The sequence below is a fragment of the Colobus angolensis genome, unplaced genomic scaffold (assembly GCF_000951035.1).
Source record: "Colobus angolensis palliatus isolate OR3802 unplaced genomic scaffold, Cang.pa_1.0 Scaffold51, whole genome shotgun sequence".
Taxonomy (NCBI): domain Eukaryota; kingdom Metazoa; phylum Chordata; class Mammalia; order Primates; family Cercopithecidae; genus Colobus; species Colobus angolensis.
This window is the reverse complement of record NW_012118599.1, coordinates 2,139,587-2,154,827: the sequence shown is the minus strand read 5'-3', so window position 1 is coordinate 2,154,827 and position 15,241 is coordinate 2,139,587. Positions and strand designations below refer to the sequence as shown.

At 34.6% G+C, this 15,241-nt stretch overlaps 1 protein-coding gene across 1 annotated transcript in view; it reads left to right on the top strand.

Annotated features, from left to right (window-relative positions):
- FAM83B (family with sequence similarity 83, member B) overlaps window positions 1–15,241 on the top strand; it is a 100,498-nt gene that overhangs the window by 16,560 nt on the left and 68,697 nt on the right. The window contains exon 2 of the mRNA XM_011960197.1: window positions 9,128–9,631. Within this exon, the coding sequence (XP_011815587.1) occupies window positions 9,188–9,631 (444 nt within the window). The 5' untranslated portion in view covers window positions 9,128–9,187. The remainder of the gene's footprint in view (window positions 1–9,127; window positions 9,632–15,241) is intronic.

The window sequence follows — 15,241 nt, the reverse complement described above, 5'->3', positions numbered from 1 at the left end:
GAAAAAAACAAACAAAAAAACCCACCTGCCATCTTGTTTTCATTAAATACTTTTTATTAGTGCAAAAAATAAATAAAGCTGAAGTTCGAAGGCTGATTCTGGAGAAACTGGGAAGAAGAGTAGGAGGCAAGTTCTTGTCACTCTGGTGTGGGAAACCACAACACGCCTCACTGCTGAGCAAGCTTGTGAACCTCACAGATCTTTTGAGCAGGCAAAACAAATACTATTTTGGAATTCTGAGGTGAAGAATGTCTCAGAAATCCAACTGGTTATCCTATAGGACTCTCTCCAAAAATGTGTCCTCTGCTTAATTATGTGCATAAAGAGGGGTTTCAGTTAAAAACAACACAACAACAATAAAAAAAAAAACAAAATAGAGGTACCAATTCTATTTTTATGCACCTTTACTATTAAAACTCCATCTCAGATTATTACCTAACAGTTTTTAGCAGTTTTTATGGCAGATATACACTTGAGGGCCTTCATCTCATTTAGCCCACGTAGAAACCCTTCGGGGTCAGTATTGTTATTTTACCCTTTTTCCTGGTGAGCAACATGAGGCTTAAAGCCCTTAAATAACATGACTGAGGTTTTACAACCAGTAAGTTTCAGAGTAGAGGTCAAAACCTGTGCCGTCTTACCAACTATGCCGCTGAGCCAACCTGTGATTTTTTTCATTTGGTCCTTAATAATTCTACTTCTCCACTTCATATAATTGAAGACTACCCTTAGTGCGTCTCCTAGTATTCTCTTTGGACTAAATGTTCCAGTTTTTCAACTATTTTTCATGACATAATGGGCTCCAAACCCTGCCTAATCCTGTGTGAATGGAGTTAATTTTTGATATAAATTAAAACCTCCAAATTCGTTGCAGTTGAACTTAATAATGTTCATGTTGATTTATTATTTTGCCACTTTGTCACTATTTATTTGGAATGTCTATTTTGGCATCTAGCATATATGTTTTTTGTTGATTTTTGCAGAAATTTTAGAGAATATGTCTCTATTTACTCATCCAAATGATTACCAATCAGGGCCAGAACAAGAATACAGCACTTTGGTATGGCACAAGACACAACTTTATCAGGATAGCCTTATAGTTTAGATGTTGGTAAAAATAATAATTTAATTTTATTTGCATTTTTAAGCCATGTATAATCCTTTGGAATTTGAGCATTCAGTATAAGCTCTCTCTGTAAATGGTTTTTTTTTTTTTAAATGAATTTGTTTACAGGAAGTATTCAATAAATGCTTCCAAATTACATTGAATAATTGTGTTTTAACGTCATTAACATATGTTGGGTGTTTTTTTCCCCCGATATCTAAAATTCCTATAGTTTAGATCTAAGAAGGCAAATAGCAGCCAATAGAAACAAACCCTGGAATCATATTGGTATGAAGGTGATATTGCTGTCCCCTCCCTCCAGTTAAAGTAAATTGAGGAAATTAAATAATTATTAGGTATTGAGCAAATGGGATTCCTGTTTGAGATTTAGAAAATGAATTGGAAGTATGTTTGTTGTTTTTATGAGTTTGATAAGATGGGTGATTCTACTGGTAATCCACCTGTGGAGATGTTTGCATCCAGCACCCTGTGACTGAGTGCGTCATGTGTTTATATGTTCTGTGACCTGCTGAATATCATACTGTAAGGATGACTGTAATCCGCACTATTGCATGTTGTTATGAAGCCAGCTTAGAATCTTTTAATGAGTTTGGATGTCAACATGAGATATCAAATTGCACTTGACAGCTTGAATATTATAGTCAATTTTTAATTTAATAGAAACTTCTTTCATGTTTTAATTGTCATCTTAAATTTCTGGTAATCAAATGAGAAGAAGAACACAATCTTAGCTGAAGAAAGAAAAGATATATGATTTTCAACTGTTGTGGACCATGGATAATGATAATCATGAATAATGATTCAGAGATGTTCTGAAACAATCCTTTATGAAACATTTTCTTACATTATGTAGATATTCATTTTGATATGTATCATAAAGTCAATTACCAAAAGAAATGATGAATTCAAGAATTTTTTCCCTCAATATATGAGAGTTTGCAAAGTATTTCTTAATAAAATTGCTTAATATTGAAGTTACATCAGGTAACTAGTTTAACAATATCATATAAACTACAAAAACCAATCATTTCTAAATGGTAAATTTACTTGTTAATTTAAACTTATTTTAAAATTGTGAAGATTTCAAAATAAAAGCATTTTTGTATGCATTTGTATCAGCTGCCTAGTGCAGCTGTAACAAAATACCAAAAATATTGGCTTAAAACAGCTGAACTGATTCTGTTATGCTTCTGAAGTCTAGATGTTTGGAATCGGGGTGTCAGCAGGGCCATGCTCTCTTTGAAGTACTCTAGGGGAGAATCTGTCCCATGCATTTCTCTTATCTCTGCTCTTGTAGGCAATTCTTGGCATTCCAGTCTCTGCCTCTGTAGTCACATGCAGTTCTCCCTTTGTGTCTGTCTCTATGTCCCTTCTCTCCTTATAGACACAAGTCATACAGTCATATTGGATTAGGACCAGCTTGGGTCTAATATGATCTCATCTTAACTTGATTACATCTGCAAAGACCCTATTTCCATGTAAGGTCACATTCACTGGTACTGCAGGTTAGGACTTCAACATATCCTGTTGGAGGATGTAGTGCAACTCATAAAGCTTTCAATAGTTGGAGAAAAACAGTTTAAGAGAGAGACTGGAAAATGGACTGCAGCGATGTTAGCACCTGTGATATTTTTTATATTTGTTTCAGTCAAAATTCTGACTTTGGATTATTGGCTTGCACATTAGGTAATTATAGCCTCAGACTTTTGATTTCAGAAAGTTTTTTTCTTGTAAATTTGTTTGAGTTCTTTGTAGGTTCTGGATATTAGCCCTTTGTCTGATGAGTAGATTGCAAAAATTTTCTCCCATTCTGTAGGTTGCCTGTTCACTCTGATGGTAGTTTCTTTTGCTCTGCAGAAGCTCTCTAGTTTAATTAGATCCCATTTGTCAATTTTGGCTTTTGTTGCCATTACTTTTGGTGTTTTAGACATGAAGTCCTTGCCCATGCCTATGTCCTGAATGGTATTCCCTAGGTTTTCTTCTAGGGTTTTTATGGTATTAGGTCTAACATTTAAGTCTCTAATCCATCTTGAATTAATTTTCGTATAAGGAGTAAGGAAAGGATCCAGTTTCAGCTTTCTACTTATGGCTAGCCAATTTTCCCAGCACCATTTATTAAATAGGGAATCCTTTTCCCATTTCTTGTTTTTCTCAGGTTTGTCAAAGATCAGATGGCTGTAGATGTGTGGTATTATTTCTGAGGCCTCTGTTCTGTTCCATTGGTCTGTATCTCTGTTTTGGTACCAGTACCATGCTGTTTTGGTTACTGTAGCTTTGTAGTATAGTTTGAAGTCAGGTAGCATGATGCCTCCAGCTATGTTTTGACTTAGGATTGTCTTGGCAATGCAGAAGAAAAAAACAAACAACCCCATCAAAAAGTGGGCAAAGGATATGAACAGACATTTCTCAAAAGAAGACATTCATACAGCCAACAGACACATGAAAAAATGCTTGTCATCACTGGCCATCAGAGAAATGCCAATCAAAACCACAATGAGATACCATCTCACACCAGTTAGAATGGCAATCATTAAAAAGTCAGGAAACAACAGGTGCTGGAGAGGATGTGGAGAAACAGGAACACTTTTACACTGTTGGTGGGATTGTAAACTAGTTCAACCATTATGGAAAACAGTATGGCGATTCCTCAAGGATCTAGAACTAGAAGTACCATATGACCCAGCCATCCCATTACTGGGTATATACCCAAAGGATTATAAATCATGCTGCTATAAAGATACATGCACACGTATGTTTATTGCAGCACTATTCACAATAGCAAAGACTTGGAATCAACCCCAATGTCCATCAGTGATGGACTGGATTAAGAAAATGTGGCACATGTACACCGTGGAATACTACGCAGCCATAAAAAAGGATGAGTTTGTGTCCTTTGTAGGGACATGGATGCAGCTGGAAACCATCATTCTCAGCAAACTATCGCAAGAACAGGAAACCAAACACCGCATGTTCTCTCTCATAGGTGGGAACTGAACAATGAGATCACTTTGACTCAGGAAGGGGAACATCACACACCGGGGCCTATCGTGGGGATGGGGGAGGGGGGAGGGATGGCATTGGGAGTTATACCTGATGTAAATGATGAGTTGATGTGTGCTGACGAGTTGATGGGTGCAGCACACCAACATGGCACAAGTATACATATGTAACAAACCTGCACGTTATGCACATGTACCCTAGAACTTAAAGTATAATAATAAAACAAAGCAAAACAAAGCAAAACAAAACAAAAAAGAAAGTTGTAATTTCTCTTTGGAACATTTTCCCACTGACCTATTAGATCAGAAGCCTTTTCAATGAATTCTCTCAGATCAGAAACCAGGAACAAACTGAGACTGGGTTTGGTTGTTTTATACTGCAGATGATTAAATAGTTACAAATTGTACGATATTGCCAATGGTATGAAAAAAATCTCTTTTCAAATCTTAAAATCTCTTATCAAATTTATTACATATTTGTAGTAATTATACTGAAGCAGATTGTGAACATGTAAAATATCATCATCATCATAATAAGGTTGAAGTGCATTACCGTATTTATTCCTTAAAATAACCCAAGGAGATAAAAACTGTTGTTATTATTCTCTTTACATCTGCCCCAACTGAGGCTTGTGGACATGTGTAACTTGTTCAATAGCTTCATAGTAATTGATGAAGCAGAATTTTAACCTGGCAATTTGACCCTACAGATGAACAATTATCTTGTGTGCTATAGGTTTTTTTTTTTTTTTTTCTATCTAAGGCTCATGACATTGCTCATCAGTAAGATTTTTTCATTAAACTTTTTATTTTGAGATAATTGTGGTTTCACATACAGTTGAGGGCAATAATCCAGAGAGATTCCTTGTATCCTTTACCCAGTTTCCCCCAGTGTTGCTGTCTTGCAAAACTATAATACTGTATCTAACCAGTATGCTGATATTGATACTGTCAAGATACAGAATATTTCTAAAACTACAAAAATTCCTCTGATTGCCTTTTTATAGCCACATCTACCTCTCCCACTGTCATTTTAAAAGTGCAGCATCTAAACAAATGAAATTATTCAGCATATATACTTTGGAGATTGGTGTTTTTTCATTCGGCATAATTCTCTGGAGATTCATCCAGGTTGTTGCATGTATCAGTAGGCCACTTATTTTACTACCAAGTAGTATTCCACAGTATGGATGTACCGTAGTTTAATATTCACCTGTTGAAAGACGTTTGGGTTGTTTCCATTGTCAGGCTATTATGAATAGAGCTGCTATAAATATTTGTGTACAGGATAAGTTTCAATTTTTCTTGGATAAATCACCAAAGTGCAGTTGTTGCATTGTATGTTAGTTGCATGTATCATTTTATAAATGAAACTGCCAAACTGTTTTTCCAGAGCAGCCCACGAATTGAAATCAATTTTTATGACTTATTGTATATCCTTTGTATTTCTAGAATTTCAACGGAATTTCTACTTGCTACAAATGACCCTAAAACTCAATATCAAATGCAATTTTTAATTTATTTTGAGGCATGGATTTGTAAGGCCACTTTTTTTCTGGAATGAGTCATTTAACTGTTAGATAAGCCTAATGGTCTGCTCAGCTTACATGGCATAGTGATATCTTTTTTTTTTTTCTCTGCTCATTAACTCTACTGTATATGATAAAAGAATGTACTTCCTAGGAGCTTTTAATAGTTATTAATAAAATAATGCCTTATTTTTTACATATATATTTAAAGGCACACCTAATTAATTCTGTCCTCAAATAAAGCCCTCCAAATTTTCAGGGATTGAGCTGTTGAGAGTGCTTTATTAAGTCTATAACTAAATACAGGTGATATTTTATTGCAATACTCACTATGCAAGTGCCATTACCTTGTAGTTCTCTGATAAAATTTGTTTATAGATGGTTCCTTCACAAGTATTCCATGCAAATAGCTCTTGTGATAAATATCTCTAGACATTGGCTAGAACATAGCCTCTCTACCAGAACAATATCAAGTATATTTAGTAGTAATCTTAAGTCTTGTACATAATATTGTAACCTCATTGTTCATTCTGTTGTATTTTTTGTGTAATATAGTTTTCTGTGTGGTATCTGGCTATTGATTAGTAGTATAATTGTAATTAATTATAAATAAGTTTCACTTCTTATTTCCAATTTTTCTTCAGATTAATTTATCTGTCTTCATGGTTTTATTTGGTTTTCATGGTCCTTTCGAGGTCTATGATTTCAGAGTTTACACAGTTCCAGAAAGAATTTTTTACAGTTGTAAAATATTTATTTGCGTAGGTATAGCTCAGAAATAAATAGTATTTTAAAAGTACTTTATGCATTTTAACTTCCAAATAGGTAACAGGTATTTAACATCACATATATAGGAATTCAAAAGTTACATTTTAAAAATTAAATGAATAAGTTGTCAGGAAACTTTGATTGTTTATGAACAACTAGTAGTTACCTATGACTTAACAATTATAAATTACAGATGTGATTTATCATGTAATCACCAGATACTTGTTCCTTCATTGCTGGAATTTTCAAGTGAAAACTGTACCTCACTAAACCTTAGGAAACTGTAAGCATAAGGATTGAGTCTTTAAAGTGAATGTAAATCTTATTTTTTTTTTATAAAGATGAGCATTATGTGCGAAAAAGAACTTCAGTGAATGTTGAAAGTTATTAATTCGTGGTGTGATATCATGAATATGAAGTGAGCAACTTTATGAAGATTTGTCAGCCTTGGCACTGTTGACATTTTGGGCGGGATTATTTCTTAATATGGATGGCTGTCTCATGCATTGTAGTATGTTTAGCAGCATCCTGCTTCTCTAATCATTAGATGCTAATAGCCCTCCTCCTCACAAGTGATTCTATTTAAAAATGTCTCCAGATGTTGTCACATGAGGAACAAATCTTCCATTTTGAGAACCACTGAACTTGATTGAAATGTGATTGGGAAAAAGATGACATATCCTAGAATGACTGAGAAATTTATGAAAGTCTCAGGATGTATCCCCATACATGTCAATAGATTAATTTTAATTAGGTAACAAAAGAAATTTTATTTCCCCATGCGATAGCTTTTATACTAGCAGACAAGATAGGTGTTCTTCCTTTTTCTCTTGGAGAAGAGAATATTTTTGCAAAACTTCACCATAATATTATTTAGGGCAGGAAGACTGCCATCCCCAGAATTCAGATGCTGCCATCCCCAAAATTCGGATGCTGCATTGTGGAGCCTAGGATCCAGGTATAGTTCTAGTTGTCTGGGCTTGGATCAAATTATGACTCAAACTGAGGGCTTTCCAAAAGAGAGAGGAGAACATTGTTGTTCTATTTTTATTCCTGTATCATCTTTAATCTTTGGGCTTTCTGTACTGTTAGACTTTCTTTGTAAAACTTCTGAGCTCAGCGATGGGAACAGGATGGTCTCCACTAAAATGGCACCCTTTGTCTTCCATGCTTCTCAGTTCTATGTTAGTTGCTGGATCTTTTCTGATCCTTGTTCCCCAGCAAAATTTATTGCTCTGTTGTCCATTCTTCAGGACTGCTCTGTATGATTAGCTTGTGACTCCTGTTCCATATTTTGAGCTAAGGAGTTATTCAATGGTAATAGTTCTCTGGGCTACCCTCCCAAATAAGATTTGAATTTTGGTAGGCCTGAGACTGAAAAGACTGGGTCAAGTGGAAAATATAAAATTTAAAATTAAGGCAGGGTTACTGACAAATATATATCTCATCAAGTCAGCTTTTTAATGCTGGTAGCACATCATAAAGCTGTACCTTGAATCCACACAATGGAGATTATGACTTCAAAAGCCTGGAAAGTCCATCATCTGATTGAGATAGCCCATTCCAGTATCTCACACAGTATGGAGTAGTGACTGAATGACTGAATGAAGAGCATTCTGTTGGCATTATGAGAGATGAAATGTGAGCCTGGATAGGCAGATTTTGACCCCTAAGAAAAATTACTGAATTATCTTTCATGTCTTAAATTTCATCCTGTATACTCTGTCAAGTCACTGAATCGCAAGGCTCCTTCCTTCAGACCATCTCTGGAATACTCTGTCCACTTCCTCACTGGGTTTTTGAACACTGAAACACTTTCCTAGCTACCTGTTTCTTCTCCAGTCCCCTGCTACTGCCAGAATTGTTTAAAACAGAAGTTTTGTTGAATCACAAAAATTTGTGTCCTTCCATTCTTGGCTTTATCTTGTCTATTCAATTTTATCTCTTACTCCTAGTAAAAGGAACCTGTTTTCCAGCATGCCAGGTTTTTTTTTCCTTTAAATTTTTTTCTTTCTTCATGATTAGTGAATGTACCAAACTCTCGTATCTCTTCTGTGCTTTTGCTTATGTTTTTTTACTTGTATGGGATGGAAATATTTCTTCTTGCCACCTGATCAGATTCTTACTCATTGCTCTGGGTCAAGCTGAAGCCCATCTCTTGCTCATGGCTGTTCATAACTCATTTGCTCCATATTGATCTCTCCTTGCTTTTATTCTTAAAGCACTGAATATAGGTGTTACTCATTTTGGCTCTTAGCAATGTATGTCTTTCTTCAAAGTGGTAACTAACATTTTGTGTGTACAATTTGCCTCCTCAACTAATTAATAAATTCCTGAAAGACCATTGTTTTGTGCTTTTAACATTACATCTAGCATATTACTGTATACATGACAGGTACTCAGTAGAGACATTAATGACTGGGTAGGCATTGCATTGATTGTTTTCTAATTCTCTTTTAATTTAAATTGAGATACCTTGGAAAAGGAAAATCTAACAGCAATCTGTAAGGGAAATTGTTTAGCTTATTTGTGATAGATGTGTGAATTGTGGTGCTGTTAATGTCATTTTGGATATGAAATATTTGTCATTTTGAACTTCTGGTAATAGAAATGTGTAAATGAAAAAATAATAGTTGATATGTATTATAAAACATTCTATTGCAGAATTTTAACTTGATCTTGATTTTCTTCTTTTCCAATACCAGATACTTCTCACCACTGCATGAATGGACATTTGAAAGTGCCATAGTCAAACACTTGCAAGCATGGAGACCTCATCAATGCTTTCCTCACTGAATGATGAGTGTAAATCTGACAACTACATTGAGCCTCACTACAAGGAATGGTATCGAGTAGCCATTGATATTCTGATTGAACATGGGTTAGAAGCGTACCAAGAATTTCTTGTCCAGGAACGAGTTTCAGACTTTCTTGCTGAGGAAGAAATTAATTATATTTTGAAAAATGTCCAGAAAGTTGCACAAAGCACAGCACATAGTACTGATGATTCCTGTGATGATACCTCATCTTCAGGGACCTACTGGCCTGTTGAGTCTGATGTGGAAGCTCCAAATCTTGACTTAGGCTGGCCATATGTGATGCCTGGACTCTTAGGGGGCACCCATATAGATCTCCTTTTTCATCCACCAAGAGCACATCTACTTACAATAAAGGAAACTATTCGGAAGATGATAAAAGAAGCAAGAAAGGTAATAACATTGCTATTTTGAAATGAAAAATTTGAAACATAGAAAAGTACAGAGAGTAATAACACAAATATGTATGTTAACAAAAGAATCTCTATATGTATATGCCATGTCTTTTATTTTTAGGAAATGTACCAATGATACACAGGAAGGCTGTATTTCTTATATCTTGCATATTTCCAAGAAAGTGGCATTAGGTCTTTGCTAAAGAAAGAGATTTCCTTTTCTTTCTAATGTACTGAAGAGATCTCTTCTCTTCATTTCCAAGAAAGTGGCATTAGGTCTTTGCTAAAGAAAGAGATTTCCTGTCTTTCTAATGTACTGAAGAGATCTCTTCTCCTAGAAGACTGAGGTATGTTGACTGGGAATAAGATGACTTGACACTCACAATTTTAAAACAAGTAAATTTTTCTTCTTCTCTGAAAGGAAGTAGTTGGTGGATATGGTGAAATTTTCTTTGTTCTTAACAGGACTGAATGCCATTTCTTGCTTTGGATGTGGTTTATGCAGTTAAATAAACCATACATGTTCTTATCTATTTTCCTGAGTTGTGTGGAAACAGTATAAAATCAACATAATAATATAAAATTCTAAAATAAGATTCTGAGATATTTAGCATTTTAAGGCTTTGGTGTTCTTTATCAAATATTTATATTGTCTTATACATCTCACAGATCTTATTTTAGAGCTTGGATAAAACTGTAGAACTCTTTAATCAAGCAGCAAAAGTTATTAAGAGTTTTCTATCTACTCAGCACCATGGTAGGCACTTTGGAGACTATAAAAAAATTCACCAAGCTCAATCTAGAGTTTTAAAACGTATGGGCAAGGCCGGGCATGGTGGCTCACGCCTATAATCCGAGCACTTCGGGAGGCTGAGACGGGTTAATCACTTGAGGTCAGGAGTTTGAGGCCAACCTGGCCAACATAGTGAAACCTCATCTCTACAAAAACAAACAAACAAACAAACAAAACTAAACCGGATGTGGTGATAGGTGCTTGTAGTCCCAGTTACTCAGGAGGCTGAGACACGAGAATCGCTTGAACCTGGGAGGTGGAGGTTGCAGTGAACCGAGACTGCACCACTGCACTCTAACCTGGGCTGTCAGAGTGTATAACCCTGTCTCACCAAAAAAAAAAAAAAGATAGGCAAAAAGTGATAATTTTTAATTATAAAGTGTACATTTTTTAGTTATAACTATTTGATACAGAAATTTAGATCTAAAAAGGACCTTAGGAGCACACATGCATGACATTGCTTTCTTCTATGCCAATAAGCACAGAAATGCTTGCAAACGCATGCTTTTATGAAGTACATCAATATAAGACCCTTGAATTCCTCAGTGACATGGCAGTTTGCAAGACAGGCAACTAAAAGGCTAACAATCACGTAGGGAGACAGAGTGTTCTGAAGCTAATGTCAAATGCAAGCTTTGCAAAAATGAGGTAATTTTTTCCCTAAACCTTTTGAGTTCAAATAACCTGTCTTTTTAGCTGTATTAACTCCTTTAACAGTATTATATTAGATAAAGTACTAATCCATTCTAGTTGTTAAAAATTAGCTATAGAATCAGGCTCACTGTAAGTGACCAAACTTTTATTGAATAAATTGAACTGTCATTCAGTTTTCTGAATTGAACTAAGAATTTTTTTTTTAACAGTACTATCTGAACAAATTATACAGCTGTATTTTGTAAGGCAACAGTACAAAATTTGAGGATATATATGAGTCTTTCTAATGGCAAAATAATAAATGTCAAGTATTAATGTTTGCTAATTTTATTTGGGGACATGATATGCTTTTGAAGCACAGTGTTAACAGAAAATTGAAATCCATTTTTGAAAATACATCAGTGAAGATGAAGATTCTTATTGTGGTAACTTAGTAGTAATGCATTTATCATCCTGCATGATAGCTAGTTTCCTTTGGGACATTGCATTATTATGACACAAAATGTTAATTCAGGAGATATTGTAAGTTTTTGGGCTAGCACTCACTGGGAACTGAATATCAGTCATGATCTTCTGATGTATTTTTCTTTCTAATGTGGCAGCTATGTATTTAATAAGCCTCTAAAAGTAATATCTTCTACCCGGTCACCGTCCATTGAGAACTCCCACTTGAATTAGCGAGCTGAAGAAATTGAAGTCCATACTGTAAAACAGTAATGGATATGTGCTTCTCTTTCATAAGATCAATGTGGCATAAAAATAAGAAAGAGAATTGTGTCTTTTTTCTACTTGTATAGCTGTATCTAAGCTGAATTCAAAGTAAGAGAATTATTTGATCTTGTAAACTGAGTATACTGCCAATCAAATATAAATTATAACAGATGACTTCGATTTGGTGAACATGGTGTGTGTGTGTGTGTGTGTGTGTGTGTGTGTGTGTGTGTGTGTATGTGTGTGTGTTTGTTTGTTGTTTTGATTTTTTGTTTTTAACACAGAGACAAGGTTTCCCTATGTTATCCAGGCTGGTCTCAAACTCCTGGACTCAAGTAATCCTCCCGCCTGAGGCTCCCAAAGTGCTGGGATTACAGGCATGAGCCACCAACCCAGCTGTTACTTTTTAAGGTGTTAGGGAGTGTGCTAGTTTCTACCCAGATGCAATAAATATTGAAGTCTAATTGGCTATCTTTGCATGGAATATGTATTTCTCAATTATTGTGGAAGATTCTTCATATGTCACCATATCTACTTAAAGATTTTTGAAGGATTAAGTACTCTGGGGAAAAAAGTTATTGACCCCATTTTAAAGAAATTAAGATTATTTAGCTTATAACTGGACATTGGCCTCTGAAGAATTTTTAAAAGAACAAATAGTTTGAAATAAAATCTTACCAGAACACTTTGCTTTTTAAAGATTAAATGTGATTTTCATGACTATCATTTACTCAACAGATGTCTTGCTCTTATTATCTTTCAGAATCAATGGAAGCCTAATAGTCATCGGGATAAGCTTTCTGTTTTTGAATTTTTTTCAGAGGATAATTTGTCTTTATTGGTAACTCAATGAATTGTCATGGCATTGTAAAGGGATGATCTTTTTTTTTCATAAAGTGTTTGGATAATGTATATTTTAATGGTTAAAGTTTCTTTTTTTTTTGCTTCCAAATATCTCAGGGAGAGTCTTTTGGTAATAAACGTTGTAAAACTCTACAGAGATAAGCCAAACCAGTAGGACTAGACACCAGCAAAACAGAACCCAGGAAAAGATCTCAGATAAGAATTTAAATCCATTTTCACTTTTGTGTTTGCAATTGAGATAAGGTACTTCTGAAAATAATGCCATTTTATGGAAAAATCTTCAACTAATGAAAAGAATATAAGTTATCTGCTTAAAGGCCCAAACATTTGAAGTCTGATTATAAGCACCAAGTTAAGCTTCCAGTCTCTTGTGAAAGGAATTAAAAATGATTCTCAGTCTCAACTGTCTTTACTGGAAACAGATGAAACATTTTGTTTTGGTTTTTGAATTTCAGTAATTTATATGCTCTCATTTCTAGCTTAAGTTATATAGTTAAATGATCTCTTGATCATTTTCCTTTTATAAGCAGAATGTGATCTTTATAGTATTTCAAATATCTATACTTTTTTACTTTTTAATTTTATTTTTGCTAATTGTCACTTAGAAATTGATTAGAGATTTTCGTTTGTTTCGTTTTCTTTCTTTCTTTTGTCTGTTTGCTTAGTTTGTTTGAGAACTTTCCTTTGGGAAAATTCAATTGTAGATAATATCTTACTTGTGCCCTAAAGGGACATATTTTAATTTACTGGTTCTTTTTTAAAAACACTGTTTTTTACTTTGTGATTGACATAATTACATTTGGGTCAACTTCGTGAAGTCTGATAGTGTCTACTCAGACTTTTCCCAGGTAATTATTTGTCTGTCAAGAAGTGTTCCCAAGATGATATATGCACATATTCCTAATTACTGTGAACTCCTCTTATGAAAACATCCCCTCTAATTACTTAAAAAAGTCATCTTTCATTAAAGTATTTTTTTTTCCTAGCCACTCAGTGGTACATATTTACAAAGTTATAACTTCTGAGAGTCTTGAATATCCGAATGTTTAACCACAATGTTATTTGCATCTCTGTTTCCTAATTCTAGGCTAGCTTTTTTTGTGAGATGTGAATCTTACTCTTGCGAAATATGGAATCAAGACACATAAGCAAAAGTCTAGTGAGAATTAGGGCAGAGTAATTCCTAATGCGCTCTGTACCATGTTACCTGAGTTCAGGGCTTGGTTCCTCACTGAGTCACTGCTCCTGGGTGTGTCTATTATGGCCTTGGGAGTTATTAGTAATATAGAGAAATATTAACCATCAGTTGACCCCAGAGATGCAAAGAGAAAGATGAACAGGTGATGGGGAATCTTCTGGGAATAAGCTGATATTATAAAAGTAGAACTAGACTAGAGACTTTGTCACCAGGACTCTAACTAGTGTGGCATTAAACAAGTCGTTGTACCTCCTCAAGTATCTTCATTTATTTAGGGAAAGATATGAAGCAAAAATGTTTTCATATTTTTAAAATCTGATGTTCCTAACCAAATCTCCAATATTGCTTACCAACTTGAGATTATTTTGATATGTTATACTTCTTGCTGAATTAGTTCATGATAGAAATGATTTTTATTCTCTGGTGATATGTTACTTCCATCTGCATCCCTTTGCAACCATGTCCTGCCCAGCTAAGTGATATTTATATGTTTATCTGTGCCTTCATTAGACTAGAATGATCTGTCCTGATGTTCCTAATTTTTATTAAGAATTTCCTCTCTACCCTATCCCTATCCCAACTCTCACTGTGAATTTTGTCGTTCTTTGAATTTGAGTCAAAATTGATTTCTTCTTGGAAATATATTTTGCTTAGTTAAATTTAATGACATTACTATCCTGGGACATTAAGTTGAACATTTCTTCTGTGAATAAAATGTATGACATGTTAATATATATTTATGTTTGAGTGTGTATGTGTGAGAGAGGGCATGAGAGGAGAAGGAAGGAGAGAGAGGGAAGAAGAGATGGAGGGAAAGAGAGGGAAGAGGGAAGGTGGAAGAAAGGGAGAGAAAAGAAGGTGGGAAAGAGACAGGAGCGGAGGGAGGGAGAGAGAAAGAAAAAGAGATCTGGTTAAAATTGCGCTGACTTCATCCTGCCAACTATTGCTGTGTCTGTATGGCAGTACTGTGTCTTTAACAAACTCCTGGTGCTATACAGAGACAACACATTCCATATCTGTTTTATAGTTGTTGAAGCAAAAAATTAAAAAAGTATGAAAAGATGAAAATGAAATTGTTATATGAGATTTCCAACTTGGTTGCACACCAAAGCCATCAGTAACTTAGGAATTTCAGATATTTCACTCTGTTGTATATTATCAGGTACAGTCTAAGGATCATCAGTGACTTGTATTTTTAAGAGACTTTCATTTAAAAATTGACAACTGAGAAAAGAATTTGGCTTTAAAAAGAAAAAATACAGTTACTTATGGGCGTCAGTAAGTTTATCAGAGTCTTGGTGTTGCTAATACTAACCTATACCTCTATTAATAGTTGGAAAAAAATAATTTAAAATGCGAGTTATTTAGGAGTGCATATATATATATAC